Raw genomic sequence first — 25126 nt, forward strand, 5'->3', positions numbered from 1 at the left:
ATGCTTACGGGTGAAGGGATTGAGAAAGAAAGAAAAAAAAAACGAGTATGGGATTATCACAATTTCATTACCAACTGTCTACTTGTTTTAATTTTAATATTTGTTTTTTAAGGCATTTTATTGGTTAAAACGTTACATCTGCTTCAAATGGTATGTGCTATGTAGAATTACATTCTTCAATCTCCGCTATCTCTCAAAGTTACTCCACTTCAAATCAGGAAGACTGAACTTTATACATCTAACGTTTACTGTCAACAAATTGTTAATTACCCCCACTTATTAGTGTTTTTGTCCAACTCTGTCCAATCTCTTTTGTCCAAAAATCAATAGGCTAGAAAGGATACTCGATCGATGTTTTCCTTCACATTTTTATACCCCCTCAATCCGTAAGTCTTCGTACCAACAAATCACCCTTAGCAAGGAGAGTTACAAATGGCAACCTTCATGTCACTTCTGTCCATTGTGTATCATCTATGTTCTTAACGATAGAAGAGTATAAAAAATGTGAGACAAAAATGTCGGAATACTTTCTAACGGGAGATAACAGAGGGTAAAAATGTCGCAAATATGTAAACCAATAAATGATGGGGGTATAAAGCTCAATTTTTTATTTTAACTTATTGACCCCTAAGATCCGACGCGTAACTCTCCATTGAATGTAAGTATCACTTGTCTCGCCACATATGAATTGAAGAATTAACTACACAGGGATATGAAAAACATGAAACAAAAACAATAGGGGAACTTTTGTAGGAGAAAAACATTAGGGTTGTATAAACTATAATTTTCTCACTTCAAAAGATCTATCAAGTCCACCTATTTTTGACGAAAGATCCAAGTAAGTATATATTATCTCAATGAGTAAAACTTAACAAAATGTTGATAACTAGCAATATACAATATATATTTGTTTATGGTAATGCTAATTAACATATTCAGGATAATTCTACTTTGCTTTGGAATAATAATAAGTTAGTTTTAACGCGGCATTATACATCTAAGGGTCATCTTCGTCAGGTCACATAAATTACTCTGTATGACATTAATAGGGTTTCTCTTTTATTTCTTAGATGGCGGCTAGATTAACTTGCACTCATCCGTAGAAAAAAATCTTCTATTCGAACAAGGAAAAGTTGGTTGTGCGACAAAATTATTCATAAACTAAATAATTGCACTTTTGCCTTAATCATCTTCGGTTTTTTTTTTTTTTTTTTTATAGCAAATCATCTTCGGTTACTGATTAAACTGTGCGGATATTGCCGATCGTCAATTATTTTAACTGGATAACAATGTGAGTACGAATTTCTTATTGTGATTATTATAGTTAATATTATCATATTCTTTTGAATTGTGACTCGTGAGGGTAAAATTCATCATATTAAATAAAAATATTGTATTTTTTACCCTTATCGTTCAACACTCATACCGTTTTAATTCCCTATGATTTCCATCATCGAATACCATCGTCACTATAGTTTATCAATATTAATTTATACCCTTTCACTTGTTGAGTTTGACATATGTGACATTTTGTCAAAATATACCAATATAAATGCAATGTGGTATAAATATTGATAAAATGATAATGCCTAGTGTAGTTTTGGTGACCCAAAAAATGAGGGTGTCAAAATATAGTGTAGTGGCAAAAATAGGGGTACATAATACAATTTTGTGTATTTAGTTCACATGTGAATATAATAGTTGCATTCGCATTTTTTAATGAAGAACACTAACGATTTAATTATGATTCTTGCCCGTTGTTATATTTGATTATGTATGACAATGAAATGAATTTTCTTACACTTGAACTTATATTTTGTCATGAAATTTTCATATGGTATGCGGACATTTCATGAGTATCAAGTTGCTTGATTGGACATGTGATGATTGTTTATCATTTTTTATTGTTATTACGGAGAAGAATATTGGATTTTATGATAGTATGTGAAAAGATAACAACGGTTTTCATGGAAATATAGGTCAAACATTTGCCGGTTCTATCACAAAATGAAATGCATATATGGAGAAAGATGCAAATTTGTTCATATAAGTAATGAAGAACTAATGGGACGAGAAATGAGTACAAGGTCAATGCCAAGGTCGTCAACCCATAAAACAGAACTTTGTAGGAATTGGGACTCTAGTGGCTATTGCTCATATGGCATGTCGTGCAAATTTGCTCATGGACAATCAGGTATATTTTTTATTTTTAGCTATATATATTTTAATTTAATATGTATTGACGTTTATAATAATATTTGTTAAAATTGTTATATGAGTGTTATCATCATTTACCTTGAATAATGTTTTTAACATCATTTTTTTTCAACGATTTTAGACTACACAAAGAGAGATAGTCTTCCCTCATCCTAAACAATTCAAAGAATTGCGTCCCTAAAGAGTCGACCCCTTGACCTTCAGGATAAAAGTCCACCCGATAAACACTAGACCAACAGCCCCTGGTTATGTTTTTAACATCATTTTTACAGAGACTTAAATGATATTATATTTTGATGCTATTTTTCTTAGTATAACTGATTATACATGGTGATTGACCTTTCCAAACTATTTGGATCACATTGTAAGAAAGTGGTAATAAATTTGAAACGGATAGATTTCCTTAAATAGATATATACAATTTAATGTGTATATTATTATTTTTATAAGTATTTATTGTGCATAATTTTGAATAATTTGAGTAGCCCTAATCTGCGGATAACAAATTGTGTTTTTTGTTCTAGAGCTAGAAAAGTTTCGCAACTTCTCTCCTTTAGAAGCTGAGGCCACACCAACAACTAGCAATGATGCTAGAGGAACTAGCATCGAAGAGCGTCCGGTAAAAAAGTTCAAGTTTGGCACATTAAAGACAAATATTGGTATTTATGGTGACTGGATTTGAAAATTTCTACTCAAAATAAGTTTTCGATGTTAAAAAAAATTGAATCGGGATCTATGTAACCTATAAACTTAAATTTTATAAAATGTTTGCATTGCATACATTATGATATTTTGGTTAATTTTATGTTCCATTTACATTTCAACTTTATCACTTCATGTTTTGAAGAAAATGATTTTATTATTTAATTTCCTTTTTAAAAGTAAAAAAGTTACATCTTATCACCTTTTCCTTTTTCTATAACTATAGTGATTTGAGAATCTAGCTAGTAAGCTTAGCTTATACTTTATGTGAACTCTAAACACTCAATTTGGGCTGAAAATTTTCTAAAAATTGGAAACATATTCGATCGTCTTGTTCTTTTCCGCTCAAAACAACCATTACAGTTTTTTCGACCAATTTTCCAACGATCATAACTCGGTCTTCTCTCATTAGAAAATTATGTTATTTGGATCATCAGAAAGAAGAGTATTTGAGCTTCAATTTGTGTACCAATTTCTTATATTTTGGTTCACTACAACGTCCTAAGAATCGCTTGCAAGTTGACTCTGGTTTTTAACCGAGAGTTAGTTTTCATCAAATTGTCTCCTTCTCAAATTTTCTTATTGGCAATCAAGTTTCAGCGTTTCACCACTCTGATTTGCCATCAGTACCTGTTACTCTAGGTTTTGAATCAGTAAAAGACTTTTTGATTATACGATCATACCATTAATATTGCTAGAACGAACCAGACCGGTCTAATTGAACTATTTCCTTCTTGATGTTGTTTGTCATGGTGTGGTTGGTTGCTTATATTAGAGATTTAGAGGTGTATTGTTCACCAAACACAGCTAAAAAAGGAAGTAGAAAGGATGACTATAAGAAAAGGAAAAATGTCCTCACATGTCCTTAAACTGTATATATATGGATTAACCCGCAGATCGCAGTCCCTAAACTTTCAAATCATAACTACCAGATCTCTAACGTTAACTCTTCGTCAATAATGTTGAGTTGGACAATAACATGGGACAACTTCGAGTAATCATTGGGTCCTTTTTGTCCATGTGAGCGTCTAGTCAACAAACACGAACTGATTAACCAAAAAAAATTCTCGTGAACCCTTGATTGAACCCTAGTTAACCCTTAAAACAACACCACCACTTCCATCACTATGGCCCACCACCTTCACAACCACCACCGCTGGCCACCATCGGCCACCGCCTCTAACCATCCCCTCCGAACATTGACCATCGCCTCCGACCACCACCAACGCCGACCACCACCAATTTGATTCCAGTAATAATTTAAATTAGGAAATTTTTTTATCGTAGATTAAAAATATATATTGTGAAGAAATCCGTTATATATGTAATTATAGAATTTGAATGAGAGAATTGAGTTGTCTTTATTTTTAAACTTTGATTGTGTTTCTAAATTATATGTTTATTGTAATAGGTATATAAAAATAATTTATTTATATTAGAATAATATCCATATACATTCCTCTACAACAAAAATTAGGTAATTTTTTATATCTGACGAAATTTCAAGTAGTAAATTAGTTATAAAAGTATTGCTTCCGTAGCATTTTAAAAAAAGAAATAACTATTTCCAAAAAACATTGTACAATAATTAGATTAGATTACGCAGTAATATACTCTCCGGTCCACTTCAAGTGTCTCGTAAGGAAAATTACGAATCTTCAAAAAATAATTAATGATAGAAAAAGTAATTTGTCCGTCTATTATTTATTATGCAAAAGTCATTAATGTTTATTCAAAATAGAATATTTATTTAAATAAATACAAAAGTAAGGCTGGAAAAAATAGCTTAAATATGCATAGATTTCATAAAAAGACACTTGAAGTGGACAAAAATAATTTTTTATTACGAGATACTTGAAGTGGACCGGAGAGAGTAATTAATTATTTGTAATCAACGACAAATTTTTTTATATTATTACATTACAATTGTGCGGAATGTACGACTCCAACCCTTACCTCATGAATGAAGGAAGGAATGCTCACCGATTAGATCAAGCCGTGATGTGCTTCAATGACAGTTGTTGTGGTCCAATACTACCATTTTTTTATACAGCTAGCCAACTATATAGTAAATAAAACTTATATTAAACTGTATTCTATAAATTTTTTAATTAAAAATCTTGATAGGGTTTTTACTCCTCAAATGTAAATCTTATAATAATAATGCCATGCGTGTGCTCTGGATGAAAGCACGAGTTCGAAGTGAGCTAAACAATAGCAAAGGAATGAGCATGAGGTGCCACGTCACTTTGGCTGGCCCCGGCAATGTTTCTGTTTCCCGACTGGCGACGGTCATTCTGTCGATATTTATCCATCATCCATATTTTTATTTCATAAAAGGAATCATCTACGTTTCTTATAATAATATTTTTTCCGTCCTAAATTATTTTTATTTTAAATTTAGATATAAAGTTTGACAAATTTAAAGAACATTAATTATGTTTATCTATTATACCCGTACAAATTTCACCATCGCCACTCTCATGTCTTTCATACATTCTCCTACACCATCTTCACTTTCATATTTCATGAGAATTTTTTAGTCTATATAATATTAAAAAATGAGTTTATAAACATTTTTTTTCCATTTATGTAAAATCACAAATATTAACATTTAATTTAAGACGGAAAGAGTATTGTTTATGTGATAAAATTAAACTATAAATAAAACAAATTATTGTTGCAACGAGTTTGAGTGTGCTCAGACCAAAATTGAATTAAAAAAATTGACGATCAGCTCATGAATGGGTGCTGCAAACTATATTATAGATATCCATTATATTAGGTTCTCTAATCAGCGGAAACTTATCCAAAACACTTTGATATATATGCTTTTTTTTAAGGTGATATATATGCTTAAATCTTTATTAATCCTATCATTTATTCCCTCCGTTTTAAAATAAATGTAAATTTTTCAATATAAATTACATGTAAAAATTTGTATCTATTTTGGGACGGAGGTAGTATATAATTATCTCGCACAACGGAAATGTTTGCAAATTGCAACTCCATTTGAGATAACATATCTCCATGACTTTCACCAAGAGAAAAGTACTACATTTTTTTTCTTAAGTAACGTGGCACTATAAATACATTTAGTAATACTACTTTCGTCCCAAAATAGATATAGATTTGTATTTATTTAGGACGGACGGAGTATATTTTTCTGAAATTATTTAGAAAATTAATAAGTTACACCAAATTTTAGTTTTAACATCTCCCATATCCGATCTGATAAGATATACTTCTATCTCATGATGTCAACAATATTCAAGGGAAAACATTACAATAATCTTAAAGATATCCTTATTACACCCCGAATTATTAATTCATTAGATGTATAATTTTAATTTAATATCATACATACATACATTTATTATATAATAAGACGTATGATTAGATTAAATCGATATCGTCACATATTATGTAATGTTATAATATTTTATTAAAAAAAACCTTAAATAGATATAAGAACTAAATTATGATTTATTTAAATTTAAAAGTATATATAATTAATTAATTAAAATATGAGGATGCATTTGAAATTAGAAGAAACTAATATTTCTATAAACTTCCACCATTCCGTGGAAGCTATAGAATTTTAAATATATATATATATACATATGTGTTTGAAAAGTCAAAGTTGGAGGAAAAAAAAAAAACAGAGAATGAGACGTGAGAGAAAGAAAGAAATAAAGAGAAAGAGACAGAGAATAAAGAGAGAAAAAGAAGTAGAAAGGAGGGTGAGGAAGAATCTGAAAATAGGAGAAATCAGAGTTTTGGGTGTGGATTTTGAATAGAGTATAGAAATATTTAATCTGGAGTTGGGACGTATTGCTCTAATTTCATGTTTAATTTCAGGCAAAGGTTTGGTTGAGTTTTTAGTTATACTTGATATATACAACTCCATATGCACTCAATTATCTTGTTCTTTATGATTAATGGATATCATTGATGAAATCCAATGATGTGTGCAAGTAATGAATTAGTTTAATTATTCTGGTTGGTTGATCGTCATGAGTGTGGTTGTCTAATTTAGTGACAGATGAATGATAATAAAATATGTTAATTTCTAGAGTTAAAAATTGGGAATTTTGAGATTCTTAATTGGTTTTTAAAAATCTGGAGAAATTCTTTGTTAAGATATGGCTCTTAAGTAATGATTCAGTTAAATAAATGTTTGAGATAGTTTGATGAGTGTAAGTGTAGTTGCTAAAAATCTGGTTTGGTATACTTAATTAATTAGAAGTCATTAAACCCTTAAGTGACACTCGACATGAACTTTAAATGTATGTAGTGAGTAGAATAGAAGCTTGAGAGAGTACATGTGATTTTTATATTTGTTCGATTATTAGTTAGAGTTCTATTATTGCTTTTTATTATGAATAATTTTGATGTGCTTTCTTGGTATTATGAACTCCATGATGGTATTTCATATGCACACATGTATGACACGTCGTTTATATAAATTTGTACATCATTTTGAGAACTAGAAATTAATAGGTTATTCATCTTTGAGTAGGTGACGTCAATTAAAAACATGATCATGGTTGAGCGTTTTGGTTAGAATGGTGTCGGAGGAGGTAAGTACCCAATACACGATATATTAATATAACGGTTTTCTAATAAACCGTATATCTTTGGTTGCTATATATAAATTTATATATAAATGCTTGAAATATTTTTTTGATAAATCTGATTATAGAGAATTAATTATTGCGTATTGATTTAATTGTCGAAATAATATTCGTGGCTGGCTTGATAAAATATGATTATTGAATTGAATTTTGGAGTTTTATTGGTTAATTGGTTTTGAAGCCATTTTTATCCATGAATGGAATATTAATTAATGAAAACTGGATTTTAAATGATTTGAGAAATGCTTGAGAAATAATTCGTGAAAATAAATTCGAGTTTATTGGTGTAAGCGACTTTCACATAAATTTCTGAAAACCAATTTTTTTATTTTGGTTTTGAGAATGGATTCGGGATGATTTATCGAAAGGAAGTATAAATACTTCCTATTGGCACACGTGTAGGTTATGACCATAGACCGATTATATGGGACTATTTATTGTTGGGTCCCGTCACTGTCTATCATTGATGGTAGAGTGCCGATTTGTAACGAACGGGCCCATGGTGAGGCTGAGGTTTGCTTTGTGCTAACCTAAACCAAAAGACGTGGTAAGGCGTATCGTTACTGTACCTAGACAGGATCTAGGTACCACGTGCCGACCGACCGACTTGGGTAAATGTCGGAGCTTCACTGGATTAATAAACCATTTCGATTTTGCTAATTTCTGATTTGATAAAAACCACTTTAACTGGTTTGGATTTTAAATCGATAAATCCTTGTTTTTAAGCGCATTTGGATTTGTGAAGTATAAACTATGACGAGATTTGAAATATATATATATATATATAAATATATTCACTCCGTATTCGAAATAAATTAAGTTTTAAAAATCTTTTAATTGGTTTTGAAATTTCTGTGGATGTACTAGATATTGGTCTACCTTTATATTATTATATTTGTATTTGGTATTTACTGAGTGCGTTGTCACTCATCCCAAAATATATTTTTCTTTTCAGATTTTGCAGGACTAGGTTCGATACTCTAGTCTCGTCTACTCGAGGACTTACCCCGGGAGCTTACGATCTTCCTTTTTGATATATCTCTCATGTACATTAGCCGTTTGGGCTTGTAAACTATGAATGTAAAATTCTAATCTAGTTAAACTCCGTGTTGGTAGAACTTGGTTGTATGACTTGTGATTTTTGGTTTGTGGGATTGTTGTGGGGATAAATATTATAATGCCGATTTTTTTGTTTTAGATCGAAAGTCGTTATGTAATTATTGTATAAAACCTTGTTATTGGTTATGCTTGGACGAAACTTTACATTTTTAGACTGGTCGTAGTCCCGTGGTTGAATGGATTACGATGCCGGTCATGACGTGGGTTTGGGTCGTGACAATCCTAATGTGAACGTGAATAATAATTTTGATTCCTAGCTCAAAATAATAAAGATTTGCAGGTTATTCCAATTTCTTTTTAATTAAAAATAAACATTTAGCGTTCTATAAGTTTATTTCTTTCACAACAAATATGTCAATAAGGAATTAGACTATATATCTGAGGCGGTACGCAGAATTCAGCTTCTTATCGGCTCAAAGCTTTTTGACGATAGCTGGAGATTTAATTCCTAATCGGAGAACTTTGAATGGGAGAATCCCTAATGGGAGTACAATGGGACGCTCAATTAGGAATTTTTAACTTCCACCATTTCAACTATATATATAGAGTCTATAGCCAATTTCATATTTAAACATACACAAAAGTTTCAGTAGTTTGTTTTTTATCCTCACGGTTCAATTGATATGTTTATACTCTACAAGTTTTTAACAAATAAAAAAGAATACCTGGCATCAAACAACTCGAGTACATTTAATTCAGATAGTCGATAAAATTTAACTTTTTATAAAAAAAAGTTATACACTATTTAAAATTTAATCTTTATCGATAAAGAAAAAATGTAAACTATTTAGATACATAAAACTAGTGTAATTTATGATAGGCGTTGCCTCTTCTCGCAAAATAGTTTCTCATCCAAAACGTCGCAGTCTAATTTATAACCTTTTTCCACCTATAAAAAAGAGTGATCAGAGTTGATTACAAGTAAATAAATATATAGTGATTATTTTCTAAAATATAACTACATGGAAATGTAGGAATGATCAGAAGCCAAGTCTGTCAAATTTCAATGCACGAAAGTATGACAGATCCGATCAATTCAGTTTACTTGAAAGATCCAATTGTAACATGAAAAAATTGCAAAAATAATAAAAAATAAAAACAATACCTGAAAATGTAAGTGATGGAAAAGCCTTTCCCCAAAGGAATCGAAAGATGAAGAATTAACGAACATCAAGCCGTCTTCCTCCAAAGCAAGCAACATTTTTGACAATGGAGTTGGATTGGTCTTGAAAGTGGAGATTTTAACCAAAACTTCACTTTCACTTAGCCTATTAGCTGATATTGTTGAGTTCGCAACAATTTTATTATTTTTTCGTTTTCTATCCTCATGAGCATTGATAAAATCATCTTGTTTGGAGATTTTTGATAAAAGCTCTTCCTTCTTTTGATTTAATCTGTCTACTTCTTGTTGTAATTCTGGTATGTATTTCAGTATTTGCGAAACGGTGCCCGGAATGCTTAGTTTTTTCTGCAAAATATAATCAAATTGCAATTGTTATGAACTTATGTTACATGATATTGAAGAAAGCATTTGATAAAAAAAAATAGTATTCGAGTGTCGAAAAAATCTCGTCATGAGATAATTAGATAAACCTAATTGGCGAACCAAACACATGATATATAATAAACCATTTTATGGATTTTCCTCAAACAGCTAGCATTTGGCATTTACATTTATGTGAAATTAATTACCAGTTGATTTTCCGGTGGGAGGAGAGAACGGAGAGATGAATACAGACTATTGATCTTCTTGCGCCGGTCACGTTCTTGAGCATTGTGATTAACCTTCTTAATGTTAATATCGCAGCTATTATTACCACCTCTGAATGAAAGAGACCTGTCTAATTGAAATGCTCCTTCTTCCTGTTGTGATGGAAGTTCAAATAAGTTATAGAGATTATTATCTAGTAATTCTAGATGGTGGTGATCAGTACTGAGTATGGGATCCTCTAAAGGCCATACAATGTTTGGAAATAGAGAAGAGAGTGCACACATTTTGGAATATTCCCTTTTAGAGCTTGTTTAATAATTTAGGTAGTTTTGCTATATAGTGCTATTGGAAGAAACTTTGATGTGGTCATCACATATTTATAGACTCATTTTCATGGACATTTTTTTAATTATAAAAAAAACGGAGGAGACTGAATATATGCAATATCTCTGAAATGACCTAATTGAATATTTGGAATTAGAATAATGAAAATGACATTTGACCTTCCTTCTACTTCATCCTTGAACATGATCACCACAAAATAAATTACTACAAGGAAAATAAAAAATCAATCGTTTTCGATCGGTTGTTCCTACGATTTTGACTTGTTTAACTATATTAACATCAATATACTCCTTATATTTTATTTGATGTGGACTTGTGGATACTTTGTGGTCCAATGAGAGATTTATGAACGAGAATTATAGATGATTTAAGAAATTAGCGTGTGCTAATCTTAAGCTATAAGTAGAAGTTAATACAAAGGGCTTGTGCATGAGTGCCACGTCACGTGACAAACACGCATTGTTAGTTGACCACTGCTTGAGACTTTGGCTACAAACAACAAGTCTTCACATACCTTTGAGACGGCACAGCCACAGCGTGTTCTTTCTAATCTTGTCTTCTAATTAAGATTATTTTTGGTTGTCAAACCTTTTTTTTTTAGCTACAATAAATTTTTAATCTTTAGAAAGAATCGGTAAAATTTTTACAAGAATTTTTAGTGAAATTTAAAGAAACGTGCATTTAGTGGAGTATAATATGTTTTCATTTTCTAAGAAAAAGTGTTACTCCTTCCGTGGTAAATAGATATAGATGAGGTTTTATATTTTTAGTTTATTTAAAAAGTAAATGTATTTATATTATTTACTGGGATATGAAGGTGGTATTTTGTTCTACCATGATGCGTGACTCCAGATCATTGGTAATCGTAAATCGTTCGATATATCTCCAGCGATTGTTGTTCTTACAATAGTCAAAACTGTATATAGCTAGTTTGTTATTTATTATTTTCGTCTCTTATTAAATATCATCTTTATTATGTATTTTGTAATGAAAAAGTGATCAGCTAATTAAGGACGTGGGGAAAACGAGCTAACAGTTTTCGCCTTGTCGGCCTCTAACAACAAAGGGGAAGACAATTCTTGTTTCCCGACCGGAGACTTGTCAAGCCTTTTTACATTGTAATCGTGCCTATGCTATTTCGAATATCTTCCTAATGAATGTGATATCATATATGAACTCGTTAGAATAATTTTAAATTGATAAATAAAAACACAAAAATTACTATTTCCGTCTTAAAATAGATCGGTACGGAGGTAGTATTTGTTTTGACGAGTTTGAGTGTACACCGAGAGAGACCAACATTAAATCCTTAAAATCAATAAATAATAGGAAACTAATTGGCAACCTCATGAATGACACCAGCAAATTAACTGTATATCTCCATTAAATATACGTACTAATTCTTATATTAGCGAGATTAATACTTATTATTTAATTAACTAGAGTCTAAAGAAATGAGACTTATCCACAAAAAGTATATAAGCTTATTAAGTTGTAATTATTTTATCCCACTGGATTTTAATTTATTGATGTGTAATAATACAGGAGCTGAGAGGGAGTTAATGTTATTAAAATTCTAAATAAATATACTAATATATATGCTTGTGCTATGTATGAATTCTCGTGCTCGAAGTGAGCTATAATGAGAAAGACACGAGCATGATGTCCTAACTTAACGTGGGGGCACACAAATCTTCTTGTTTCCACCAATGAGGCGCTTCGTGTTATGTAGCTAGCAAGTTTTGTATATATATAGTCTTCCTATGAGTTCACCCAACAGTAAATTGTAGTTTTCTCTCAAGTGAATTGAAACATTCGTTATAAATGACATCATCGAAGTTTAACGAAAAATTATAGGTGAATATTCACGGTTGCACTCATTATAATTAATGTTAAAATATTAAATTAACAACTAAATAATGATCGTTGGTCGTGTAGTTATTTGGGTGAGCTTTCGTTACAACGGTACGATTTGGTACAATTGATCCCCCATAGTCAGTAATTAAGGTCACATGGAACCTAAAGATTATGGTACACAACCAAGATTTTTTTTTCTTTTTTTAATGATGGAGGAAAAGTTATTATTAATAAAATTAATGCTCGAATTTGGTCATATCAATTGACGATAAATTTGGATGAAAGTCCTATCCTTCCACATTATGTATATGTAAATCAGGATTGGATACATGACATCACCAAATGACAAAAAAAATAGATTTTAATGATATCTAAAAATGTAAGAAATTAGGTGTTAAATCTTTCATCTTTTCCGTTTATTCGACCATAACTGGAAGTAAAGAGATGTGTAACTGAATGGCAATAGTAGTTAATAGCCGCTTTGTACTAGCATATGTCCATGTGCATGATAATGAAGAGTATATCGTCCTATCTAGAATTAAACTCTTAAAAATAATTAGATTCCGCTCTCTCTCCAAAGCATTCGGGCAACGACACTAATATCAACGAAAGTTTAGACCAGGATATGTTGGAAGTCGACATATTGGCTTACCAAACTAAAGTACTCCAGAGCCCCTGATGGATTTGCAAGCTATCGATCAATTATAATGAATTACCAAACTAGCTCTAGAGCCAGTGACAAACTTGCAGACCAATCGACCAAGACCTCTGAGTTGCAAACTTAATATTCTTGTGAACCAAATTCATAATTTTCTGTTTCTTCAGAGAGGAGCCGATCCCTCTCACATTCCAAGATAAAATATCTATTATGGCTTAGAACACAAGAAAGCTAGGCCTTCTGGATCTTCATCTTCTCAATCGAATGATCAATAGTCTCAATTGCTTCCTAATATTATACGTAGATCGAGTTTGGGGTTTAGAAATAGGAACCGTGCTAGTTTTCTTTGGTCGACCTATTGTTTCCCGATCAAAAAGGAACCCAAAACCTTTCCAGTTCATTAAAGGGAACTTGGAACCTCTGAGTTTTCACTCTTAAAAATATTTCATTCATAAGAAAAACTCCATACGTACATACTGATCTATATATCAGTTTTAGGAAATAAAAATATAACTAACTCTAGATAAACTGACTCCTAATAATCAGGGATAGACTCCCACTAATATCACTAAACTAAACTGCTAACGCAGTACACTTAATTAAAATAAAATACTTCTGAATTTAAAAAGGATCTCTAGATAATATTTAACTAATTGTAAGGACCATAATGGCAAAGGACCATAACACTCAACTATTAAATCCATGCCCAAGTGCAAAGCTCGTAAAAGCAACATCTTCATGCACTTGTTGGCAATTTATTCTCCTTACAATTTGAAACTAGCAACTCAATAAGTTTACTCCCACCTTGAGTTTTGTATACACTCTTCACAAATCGGGTTGCGCGGCGAGGTGCGATAGATTTACCATCATGCTTCTTTATTTTTTTTCTGATTTTACAAAATTAGAATTAGTAAACGTTATTGGCACAGTAATAAGTTTATCTGTTACTAAATCCATTTACCTTAATGATCAGATCATTCATCCAAGCTAAGGATTGTGAAGACTAATTTGCAGGAAAAAATCGTAAGTTTGAGAAGACATTACAACTCCAGTTGCCACTAACGGAGCCAGACTCGTTGTTGAGGTGATGTCACATGTTTTTGAAAAAATTCAAACAATTCTTCTAACTTCTTAATTAATTAAAATTATCTTATAATATTAACTCATAAAAATATTTATAAGCTTAAAGCATAAACATATAATTATAAAAAGAAATAAATTTTAAGGATTTAATATTAAATATATTTAATGTCACGACCCAAACCCACGTCATGACCGGCATCGTAATCCACTCAACCTCAGAACTACGACCAGCCTCAAAATAAAAAATTTCGTCCAAGTATAACCAACAACAAGGTTCAATAATTACAAATCGACTTCCGACTTAAACAAAAATCGGCATTATAACATCTAGCCCACAACGAACCCACAAGCCAGAAATCGCAAGTCATACAACCAAATTCTGCCAACACGGAGTTTAATTAGATTAAGAGTTTACATGAATAATTTACATGTCTAGGCAACTAATATACATGGGAGATATACTAAAAGGAAGATCGAGAGCTTCTGAGACAAGTCCTCGAATCGACGAGACTAAGACATTGAGCCTAGTCCTGCAATATCTGAAAAAAAATATATATATTTTGGGATGGGTGGGGGCCACTCAGTAAGTACCGAATATAATATACTAAGAAATATAACCATAGTCTAATAAATTATAATCTCAAGTAATCTCCAGAACAATTATAAAAACCGTTTTGAAACCATATGTGAAATCACAAATCGATTTATCAAATAATCGAAAGAATATTGAATACTCCCAAGATATCAATTTCACAAAGTGTAATTCATCAAAATACGATCCCATGATAAGTTAATTAAATTATAATATAAATTCAATTTTAAATCTCAATAAAATCACAATTGTTTATCATGGGTTAATCTTCATGGCACGTGCTCCCTAGAACATATCTAGCTACGAATAACGACACGCCACCATGTCTTTTGGCTTAGGTGCGCAACCATCAGCATCATCGTGGGCCTGTCATCGTTACAAATCGGTCATTCTACCCTCAATAATAGCAAGTGACAGGACCCAAAACTAGATAGTCCTATAATCGGTATACGGTCGTATCCTACACATATGTCAATCCAATCAAGTCTCGAATTTCTCAAAGTAATCATTTTTAAGTCAAATCACGGTTCAAAAATCAAATGAAGTTTCCAACATATCTCGATATTATACACATAGAATATCACAAATCATGGCGAATCAAATCATATTTCCAAATAACATAGAGAAATAACACATTTCCTCAAATAACAATTGAAAATAAGTTTTCCAAATCAGATCATATAATATAGTATTACCATTAAGGAAATAGTTAAGTCAACGGTTTATTAGAAAACCGTTATATAACGCAGTATCTTATATACGGTACTTACCTTCCCCAAAATCAAAATTTAGCGCTGAGATGACTCACACCTGGTCACCCGTTCGATCTCCGTCACCTATAACATTAATATTATAATAGAAATTCCAATAATTAATATCGACCAATAATTCTATATGAAATGCCATGAATGAATGAAATGCATACTAATGTCGTTTTCGATACACGCAAACCCATAAATAAAGAAAAATTTATCATATAACCTTATCAATCTCCCAATTTCATAGTTTAACTTGCCAAATATTATAACCTATAAAAATCCAAATTACTCACTTTTTTAACATAATCTAAATTTAAAATCACCAAGATTAACACATATCATAGATACAAAAGTCTAATTAAATATATTTAAATTATATAAATTCAATTAATTATTCATCCAAAATATATACAACTATATATAATATAAATACTCAAAATCTAAGTATTCTTCTATAATCTACGGCATATAAAAGATTCAAATCCCAAAATTATTTATCAATAGTAATTTAGCATTAGCTAAATTTAACTTAATAAAATAACTAGAAAAATTTACCACTAATTAAGATTTATTTTTATTTAATTAAAAATTCCTTCTTCACAGCCTCTCTTTTTTTTCTTTGAACGTTTCTCCTTTTGTCACAAAGCTTCCTTCGTCTCTTCCTAACTAATTAATTAAGTTTGTTTTCTTTTCCTACTGTGATCAATCTCACGACTTGATTCCTCTTTTCTCTTCTTTTTTCTTTTCTTTTTCACAATCTCTCTGCTCTCTTTCTTCCTTTCACTCTTTCAAGTCATTAATTAAATTTATATATATATATATAATACATATATCTATTAGCGGAGTCCATGCTTCCACCATTCGATGGAAGCCTCTAGACCACTAATTTTTTTTAATTTTATAATTCTATCCTCATATTTTCACTAAATGATTTCATTTTCAACTTTGATAAATTACAGTTTAATTTCTATATTTATTTAATTTTTAATATAAAATTATAACAATACAAAATCTGATATCATTTTAATTCTAATCGTACGTCTTATTATACGATGAATGCATGTACGTATGATAATAAATTAAAATTCTATGTCTAACGAATTAATATTTCGAGGTGTAACATTTAAGTTTTTTAATAAATTTTAAAGATCTAATATTAAATTAATATACTTAAAGTTTCTTAATTATTTTATATATTTATACTTTTGTTTACCTTCTTAAATACCAAATATTAGAAATTTGAAAAACTAGTTTTTCGTAGGTCCATGCTTAATAGACGTTATTTAGAAAATAAATCTCATTTTTTTTATAATTATTACCTCAATAGATTTAAGTTTGATTTCGTCCGAAAAATTTCGCGGTGCGACTCAAATCTTCGCAACCTCATTAACATCGAACTCACTACTTTCGGGTCTTGGCTCCGCCACTGCCAGTTGCTTAGGTTACAAGGAATCAATATGCTGACGGGATAAATGGATGATGTTTTTGATTTTTAAATTCATCTATCAAAATTAGGACTCCCTCCGTATTAAAATACACGATATATTAAATTTTTAAATTCATCTTAATTAATATGTGTTTAGTTAATAACCTTCCACTAAATATACGTTTATTTGAATAAATTTGAAAATATGAAAACATAGTAGTTGACAAGTTACATTTCCAACAAATTACTTAACTAGAGACTAATTAATTTATACATACAAGTGTGTCGACCCTACTTATAAATAATTTAATATGATTTTCTAAGTTACATTAGACGTTGCCTGTTCTCGTAAACTGACAATAGCTTTTCACCCAAAACCTCGCCATCGAGTACGTAACTTTTATCGACCTGTTAAAAAGGGAGTAGTCAAAAGTTAGTTAAAAAGTCAAGATGTTAAATATTGATGAAATGAAATTCAGTTCCACTGATCAACCTCTTGAAAGACTTAAAAATTATACTTTCCTAATTAATTGTCGATTTTCTTAGATAATATATACGTAAAAAATATGGATAACAAACTATATATACCTGAAAATGTAAGTTATGGAATAGCCTTTCCCCAGAGGAATCGAAAGAAGAAGAATTAACCAACAATAAACCGTCTTCTTCTAAAGTAAGTAGCATTTTTGACAATGGAGTTGGATTGATCTTGAACGTGGAGATTTAAAACAAAACTTCATTTTCACTTAGCCTATTAGCTGATACCGTTGAGCTCCCAACAATATTATTAATTTTTCGTTTTCTATCTTGAACAATATTGGTAAAATCATCATCTTGCTTGGAAACTTTTGACAAAAGCTCTTCCTTCTTTTGAGTTAATCCCTCTACTTCTTGTTGTAGATCTGGTATGTATTTCAGTATCCGCGAGATTGTGCCAGGGATGCTTAGCTTCTTCTGCAAATAAATAAAAATAAAATAATTCTTCAGTCGTGAGGTGCAGGTTTCGAATCATACGGTCCGCACAATCTAATTTAATAAAAAAAAAATCATGTGAATGAACAAAGTCAAAATCTAGATAGATAATCCCTGAAAAGATTATGATATCAAGAGGAACCTTATAAATTACTACGTATTTATTTAAATAAAGTTAATTAAGTACCAATTGATCTTCCAGCGGGAGGAGAGTTCGGAGAGACGAATAAAGGCAATTGATCTTCTTTCGTCGGTCGCGCTCTTTGGCATTGTGATTAAGCTTCTTGTCACTGCTATTACCACCGGTACTGAAGGATCCTGACCGGTCAAATTGATTGACTTCTTCTCCGTCGATGACTTTTTCTTCTTGTTGTGGTGGAAGAACAAACAAGTTATGGAGATCATCTAGTTGATCATTGTGTAGGTTACTCATGGGAACATCTAAAGGCCATACAAAGCTTGGAAATAGAGAAGAAAATGCACACATTTTGGAATTAATTTGTTTAATAAGCTTTTGGAGCTTAATATAATTTTAGCTTTTCCTATAGTACTATTGTGAGAAACTTAGGTGGTCATGACTCATTTATATACTTATGCTGCTAGAAGACCTATTATTTGTAGATTTAGATTCTAAGATTTAGATTCTACAATAAAGAAAAATGACATTTTACCTCCTCCACTTGAACATATAGAAAACAAATTTAATTAAATTATTATAAAATAAAAAATTCTATCGATCGTTTTCGTTTCCTCAAATTTATATAGTGTTTATATTAATAAATTAATATTTTAATTACTTATCTAAAGTTTTACGAATATTCTGTGGTCCAACACAACAGATTGTGGGATTATATAAATAGAATTATGGAGAGGGAGGTCGATATTTAGGATTAAGAAATTAGCGTGTGTTTAAGTCGAGCTATTAAGAGGAAGTAATGCAAAGGGCACGTGCATGAAGTGCCACGTCACGTGAGCAACACACATTATTCTTCAGACTGCCTACAAGTTTTCATATGTTTGACACGACATGAACATGTTCTTTCCTCTAATTGAACTGGTCTTCTAAGATTCCTGTTAGCTGTTAGTAATTAAACTCTAAATAACGACAGTGTATTAAAAATATAATTTACCTACACAGAGTTTAATTATAATCAATATAATAATATAATCAAACAAAAAGGACCAGACGATTGCTTACTTACCCGAGTTGTACTGTTGTATGCTTGTTAAGTTTCCCGAGTTGTAGCATTGTCTAGAACATCCCGAGTTGTAACATTGTTTAAACCTTTCCGACTTGTGGCCTTGTTTAAAAATTCCCGAGTTGTAGTTTTGTTTAGAACATCCCGAGTTGTAGCATTGTTTGAATCTTTCCTACTTGTGGCCTTGTTTAAAACTTACCGAGTTGTAGTGTTGTTTAGAACTATCCGACTTGTAGGCTTGTTGATATCTCCCCGAGTTGTAGGCTTATCTACATCTTTCTTTCTAGAATATCTCGTCTACTCCTTTCAAGGATAAGAAACGTGTCAAATCAAATAGTTAGAGAGTTTAGGAATCGAAATTTAGAAATGCAACTAGTGCAGAGTACGAATCTGTGGTCGTTAACTCAAACACTAGACGTTCTTGCGTTATTTTACTCGGAGAACAAATTTCATTAGGGAAAAATTCTACTCCGGAGCGAATTCCATCTTAGAAAGCTCACACATAACACATTAATTCGCAAAATAACTTGTCAAACAAACATAAACATGAAGTTTTCCAAAAATATCGTATTGAATTAAAATCATTATATAAAATCATAGTACCCAAATTCTCCTGCAAAGCAAGACCAAAAACAGGGAAATGGGAAGCTTATCCAAGTGAGAGAGTATTCAAGAATGGCTACATTACACAACACAATGAGAAAAGAAAAACAACAGAAAATTACTTGTTGATGGTTAGACAGCATATCACCATCGGCCGCCACCTCCTCGTCTGCCCCCCCTCCCATTACCTCTTCCCCGACCACGTCCTCCACCTCGTCCGCGGCCTCCTCGACCACCACGAAATCCGCCACCATCAGATTTCTGCCTTAAAGATTGAACTCCTCTCCTCTCTTGATGTGGTTCTTCTCTGTCTTCCCTATCCTCTCTGTACTTAGCTTTAAATCTAGGCGCGAAAGAAATCTCACGTGATCCACCTGGTCCGAACTTTACATCCTTGGAGAAACGAGAAACGTTTCGATCGTCTTTAAGAGCTGCTATTCGCTCTCCAAGAGGTAGAGAGTCTTCCTTTCTTATAGACGTATTATTCCGGAACGCCTCTGCATGTCGTCCATCCTTGACTTCATATAATCTGCAGAAATCGGATAAAGATTAAATGGAGAATATTTCGAATGAAGATGAAAATGGCAATAACAAGAAAATCACACTCTACATTACCTCGGATGGGATTTTTTCTTTGATTTATTCGTATCATTGTCAAGCTCGTCTTCAGATGAAGGATCAGAGACACTGAGGCCTTCTTCATCTTCGTCCTCCGAGACAGGATCAAAATATTCGTTAAGAGAAGAAGGTTGTTTCTGGGGAGCCACAGGATGTAAAGCCAAGTACTCTCTCGAATCCTCATCAATTTCATAGTCCTGAATATATAAAAAATAAAAATCAAATCAAGTAATGAATGATTAGAGAAGCACTCTTATGTGTTACTCTTTAATATTGCAAACATTTGTTGAGTTCTACGACCAAGAAATTTATTTAACAGCCAGATTAGAATGTTACAGAGACAATATTGTTGATGAAGAACACCATATTACCTCATTTTCAAATAAGCCTTTGAATCGATCATCTTTGAGGTCCTCAGTTTTAAGTCCTTTCTTTCTCTTGGACTTCTTCTTCTTATCGTTGACTTCATCTTCTTTGATTTCTTCTTGCAGGGCTTCCTCTTCAGCAAGAGTAGCTGCAAGTCGTCTGTTAACCTTTGGTAATTTTCTCTTAATCTGCAGGAATCATAATAATAGAGGATATAAGTTATAAAGCATAATTGATCCAGGTTATATGGGAAAAAAAAAAAATCAAGATAGGAAATTGACCGCAATTCGAGAGACGCGTTCAGCTTCCATTTTTTTCTGCTTTTGCTCCTCACGGTAAGACTCATAAGCAAAAGGATTTGCCATTGCTTGAGCCTACAAAAACACATCAAAACAGAAAAATCTAAATCAGCAAACAATTGGTACTAGTTATTTTGAAAGTATCCCCACACTCTGGCAGATGCCAAGGGGGCAAAAACAATTGAAATAGACTAAAAGAATTAACCCATCAAAGCACTTCAACTAGAAAAAGTAGGCACTCCGAAACAACGGACAACCAATTACCATATGAAACATATAGAGCATAGCATAGAAAATGTCAAAATGAAGAGTCTGATCCATGATAAAGAAAACATTTGTTAACCAAAAAATAGTTCCCTTTTTCACTCGTGGGATAGAGTGCCAGCCAATTTAAGGATGCAAGTTCATGCCATTCTCACCTTCTTATATAACCGGTAGTCGATGAAAAAACCATGCATGTAAGCTCTTAAGAGATTGGTGCCAATTAAATTGGTCAAACTCAACCTTTCAAGGTCCTCCCTTGTCAAAAATTTATAGTCGTCGTATATGGTCGTCTGACCCCCCTCTTCCAACTCTTCCTGTGAGAAACAGGAAAAAAAACGCTCGATCAATTTTCCAGATGAATGAACTTTCCAAGCTAACAGATTCAGAAACATCATGAAAAATATTACCGTCAGATTTTCCAATGAAGCACACCACTTGGGAGCAGGACCCAAAGTAGGAATAAAGTATGAAGGAATTTGGCTGCAGTCCAGAGCTAGGAACATCAGCCCACTATTTTTGAACACACATATGTCATTTATTGTTCCACCAGTTGGTTCAATGCTTGTCATGCCCTCTCCCTGAAAATGTAGAACAGATGATCAAAGGTAATGAAATAGGTACAAGAGGCACGCAAGAGACCAACAAGAAGCTGAATTAATAAGAGTTTTTACCGTATCAGGGTCCCAAACTCTAACGATATGATTGTCAGTAGTGATCAACTTCGGCCGCTCGGAGTTCAGAGTACGATGCCACTTGATATCCAATATGGGGTTGCCATACATGTGATCTTTGACTCGCACTGGATGTGATGAACGCAGGTCATAAATGAGCACCTATGTGTTTCATAAGATAATAAAAAGAGGATCAAAATAAAAAGATACTATGAAGTTGGAATAAAGCCAATATTATGAAGTTGGAAGAAAAATCTAAAATGGTTTCCAACACTAAATACAAAAAGATATCATACCTTTCCTGCACTGCTCCCAACCGCCATGAGGTAGCCCCCATCCTCGTCAAATCCTAAAGAAGTAACCTCCTGTGAAAGCATAAATAATTTTAAATGGAACTTTTGGGAATATAACTAACAAATTTTGTATAAATTTCTCAGCACATGATTACAGTAGTCCATATCTACTTCCATGTTATTCCTTATTTTGTACAGAATAAATAAAGAGTAAATAGATGGATTGGTGAGCAAACAGTTACCTGTTCACCATCACCAGCAGGTGCAACAGCATCAATTCTACCCACGGAAGATTTTGTTCTTGGATCAAAGCATTCCACCGCACCATCGTCACCACCACAAGCAATGAGCCCATGAAGCTTGCTGCAATTGTAAATTCAACATACATTCAATAAATGAAATATTTGAGACTATTGGAGTTTAATGATGAACAGTAGTTTTAAAAGATTTGAAAATAACCTTCTACAGACAACGTTCAGTGCAGGTGATTGCGTGCTCATTGAAGAAAGAAAGCGCCCCTGATAAGTTGAATTTATAGTTATTACAATGTTAAAATATCATACATAAAGCAGACAAAGATGTAACACAAAATTTACAGACCAAAACAGTAAATATATAGGATCAATGACAAAAATCAGGTGGATAAAACTAGTATAAAGCGGCGTGGACCGATTTCCTCCTGTCAAAAGCAGTTACCGTGCTACTATTTCTAGACAATCTGGGTTATTACCATTATGAAGAATGGTTGTCACTCCATTTTATTTCTTATTTTTTATAATTTGATCAAGAGCTGTGCAACCTTAATTTGGCATAAATCAGACTCAAAACATGGATGTACTGTTTAACAAATCAGTTCAAGCCACTAACCTACAGAATCGAATGCATACAGATAAAAACACTTATCTGACATTTCAAATCCACTGGAAATACATTGAGAGACAATTAGATGAGCCAACCTGTTCCAAATTAATTCTGTATAGATCTGGAGAAGAGGCAGCACAAAGTAAATCACATGACCAGCAATCATAGTCAATATCTCTTCCCATCCTGTCAAAGACATGCCCACAGGTTTAGTTAAATACCTGACGCACTCAACTCATGTATAGTAAAATGTAAATTTAATCATAGTGCTGCTAAACTTAACTGAGATAGAAGAAAGGAGATTTTTATTTTTTAACAAATTACTTTTTCTGAGATTCTAAACAGAAATCAACCAAAGAAAAAAGAAGATACCTTGGTATCCGCAAACGGTAGTGTTTTCCATATTTTGCATGTAGAACTACAGAACGATCAGCGCACAAAAAGGCCAGCTTTGAATAATCCTCATCCAACACCTAATTAAGTAAAAGATCATCAGAAACTAGACACTTCAAATGACAACTCTCCGATGCAAAAAGAAAAATAGCTGGAGTAGAACCATCAAAATTGGTGACACCAAAACTCGTGAATATACTACTAGAAAATGGAAACTATTGCTATAAAGAAATTATATTCCCCAACGTGCTGGGTAATCAATTGAAGGCAATTTCTTATGATTAATAGGCACTAACTAAATAAGTATAAGCTATAGTCAGATTCTTACTAGAATGATCCTGACCTCGAAAGATAGGAACAATACAATATCCACGATCCTATCATAGACTCAATAGGGTCGTAGCACTTTGCGAACCACATACCTCATAAGTACCAGGCTTAGAAGCAACAAAAATCTATCCGATGACCAATTAAGTGTTCATAAAGACGTTGATGCTAGAGCTCAAATTAAATTTTTACATAGAGCAATATAAATATACCTGGAAATCAATAATCTCAGAATCCAAATGTCGATCAAACTTCAACGCCAGTTCTCTGAGTTCATATACTTTGATTTGTGGTGGATAAATGCCTGTAAGACAATAGCTCAATACCACTATTACTTTATTCTGATATATCTTCACTTCTGCATTTTAGTATGTTTCAAGTAGTAATATTTATACCTGAAGCGATTAAGAACTCCCCATCAGGAGTCGCTTTGATTTTCGTAGCAGCATTTGGAAGTCTCAAATCTTGTATCAGCTCCAGCCTCTCCGTATAATCTATACAAAATAAACAAACAAATAAATAAATAAACTGATTGATTCCTTACAATTTCATCAATCTAAGAAACTAATACATTAAATTAATAGTAGGGAAGGTTTTAGGTAGGGTTCTACAAAAATTGAGAGAGACAGACTGACTGACTTTTATCTTTCCGGAGAGCTCTTTGTTTCTTGGGAGCGAGCCAACTAGCGACGGCGCGCTGGTGAGAAGACAGCGAGTACATCTTGACTCCATTGATAGATATTGACTTCAAGTCTCCTTCTTTTGCCGCCATTTTTCTTTCTAAGTCTTCTTTTCTTATATGTATGTGTATGTATTCTTCTAGGCTTCAAATAGTTTTCTGTAAATATAACTTAATCGAGCAGCCACAGCTCCGCCGCCACAGGTCGGCCACAGCGCAGCAGAAGAAGCTTTTCAGTGGTTTTTGCTTCTTTTTTCTAAGGAAGACGAAGCTAACCTCGAGCACATAGATACAAATGTTTTATTGAACCCCAAAGGTTTCGAATGATGACAATATAACCCACCTAATTATTGATTTGATCAATTAAATCCTCCAACAGAAAAAGCCAAGTTGAGATGCTTAAAGCCCAAAATGCAGATGGGCTCAAACAAGCCCAACATGAGTTTACCTGTAAAAACGATAATCTCCTCCACATG

At 32.3% G+C, this 25126-nt stretch overlaps 3 protein-coding genes and 1 pseudogene across 3 annotated transcripts; 1 reads left to right on the plus strand and 3 right to left on the minus strand.

Annotated features, from left to right (window-relative positions):
• Positions 1–2007: 2007 nt before the first annotated feature.
• LOC139883361 (uncharacterized) lies at positions 2008–2899 on the plus strand. The gene is made up of 2 exons (XM_071867546.1): positions 2008–2194; positions 2742–2899. Exons 1-2 carry the CDS (start codon positions 2008–2010, stop codon positions 2897–2899), a joined length of 345 nt encoding a protein of 114 aa, XP_071723647.1.
• Positions 2900–9486: 6587 nt separating this feature from the next.
• On the minus strand, positions 9487–10670 carry LOC139883362 (transcription factor ORG2-like). The gene is made up of 3 exons (XM_071867547.1): positions 10368–10670; positions 9781–10143; positions 9487–9564 (listed from the first exon to the last, which is right to left on the minus strand). The coding sequence occupies exons 1-3, from the start codon at positions 10668–10670 to the stop codon at positions 9487–9489; spliced, it is 744 nt and encodes a 247-aa protein (XP_071723648.1).
• A 6759-nt stretch (positions 10671–17429) lies between these two features.
• LOC139883363 (transcription factor ORG3-like) lies at positions 17430–18564 on the minus strand (annotated as a pseudogene).
• Positions 18565–20023: 1459 nt separating this feature from the next.
• On the minus strand, positions 20024–24743 carry LOC139883364 (uncharacterized). Its single transcript, XM_071867548.1, has 15 exons — positions 24611–24743; positions 24367–24465; positions 24184–24275; positions 23624–23724; positions 23347–23437; positions 22850–22908; positions 22633–22753; positions 22394–22462; positions 22098–22259; positions 21834–22004; positions 21582–21740; positions 21145–21237; positions 20869–21051; positions 20495–20694; positions 20024–20408 (listed from the first exon to the last, which is right to left on the minus strand). The coding sequence occupies exons 1-15, from the start codon at positions 24741–24743 to the stop codon at positions 20024–20026; spliced, it is 2118 nt and encodes a 705-aa protein (XP_071723649.1).
• Positions 24744–25126: the final 383 nt, after the last annotated feature.

The sequence above is a fragment of the Rutidosis leptorrhynchoides genome, unplaced genomic scaffold, assembly GCF_046630445.1.
Source record: "Rutidosis leptorrhynchoides isolate AG116_Rl617_1_P2 unplaced genomic scaffold, CSIRO_AGI_Rlap_v1 contig389, whole genome shotgun sequence".
Lineage (NCBI taxonomy): Eukaryota > Viridiplantae > Streptophyta > Magnoliopsida > Asterales > Asteraceae > Rutidosis > Rutidosis leptorrhynchoides.

Coding starts and splice junctions, on each gene's coding strand:
- LOC139883361 (XM_071867546.1), top strand. CDS start 2,008: ATGAAATGCATATATGGAGAAAGATGCAAATTTGTTCATATAAGTAAT. Junction 2,195..2,741: donor ATTTGCTCATGGACAATCAG/GTATATTTTTTA, acceptor TTTTTGTTCTAG/AGCTAGAAAAGTTTCGCAAC.
- LOC139883362 (XM_071867547.1), bottom strand. CDS start 10,670: ATGTGTGCACTCTCTTCTCTATTTCCAAACATTGTATGGCCTTTAGAG. Junction 10,144..10,367: donor TCCCACCGGAAAATCAACTG/GTAATTAATTTC, acceptor TATATTTTGCAG/AAAAAACTAAGCATTCCGGG. Junction 9,565..9,780: donor TCCATCACTTACATTTTCAG/GTATTGTTTTTA, acceptor TCTTTTTTATAG/GTGGAAAAAGGTTATAAATT.
- LOC139883364 (XM_071867548.1), bottom strand. CDS start 24,743: ATGGCGGCAAAAGAAGGAGACTTGAAGTCAATATCTATCAATGGAGTC. Junction 22,005..22,097: donor GAGTTTGGGACCCTGATACG/GTAAAAACTCTT, acceptor CTACATTTTCAG/GGAGAGGGCATGACAAGCAT. Junction 21,238..21,581: donor ACTACCGGTTATATAAGAAG/GTGAGAATGGCA, acceptor GTGTTTTTGTAG/GCTCAAGCAATGGCAAATCC.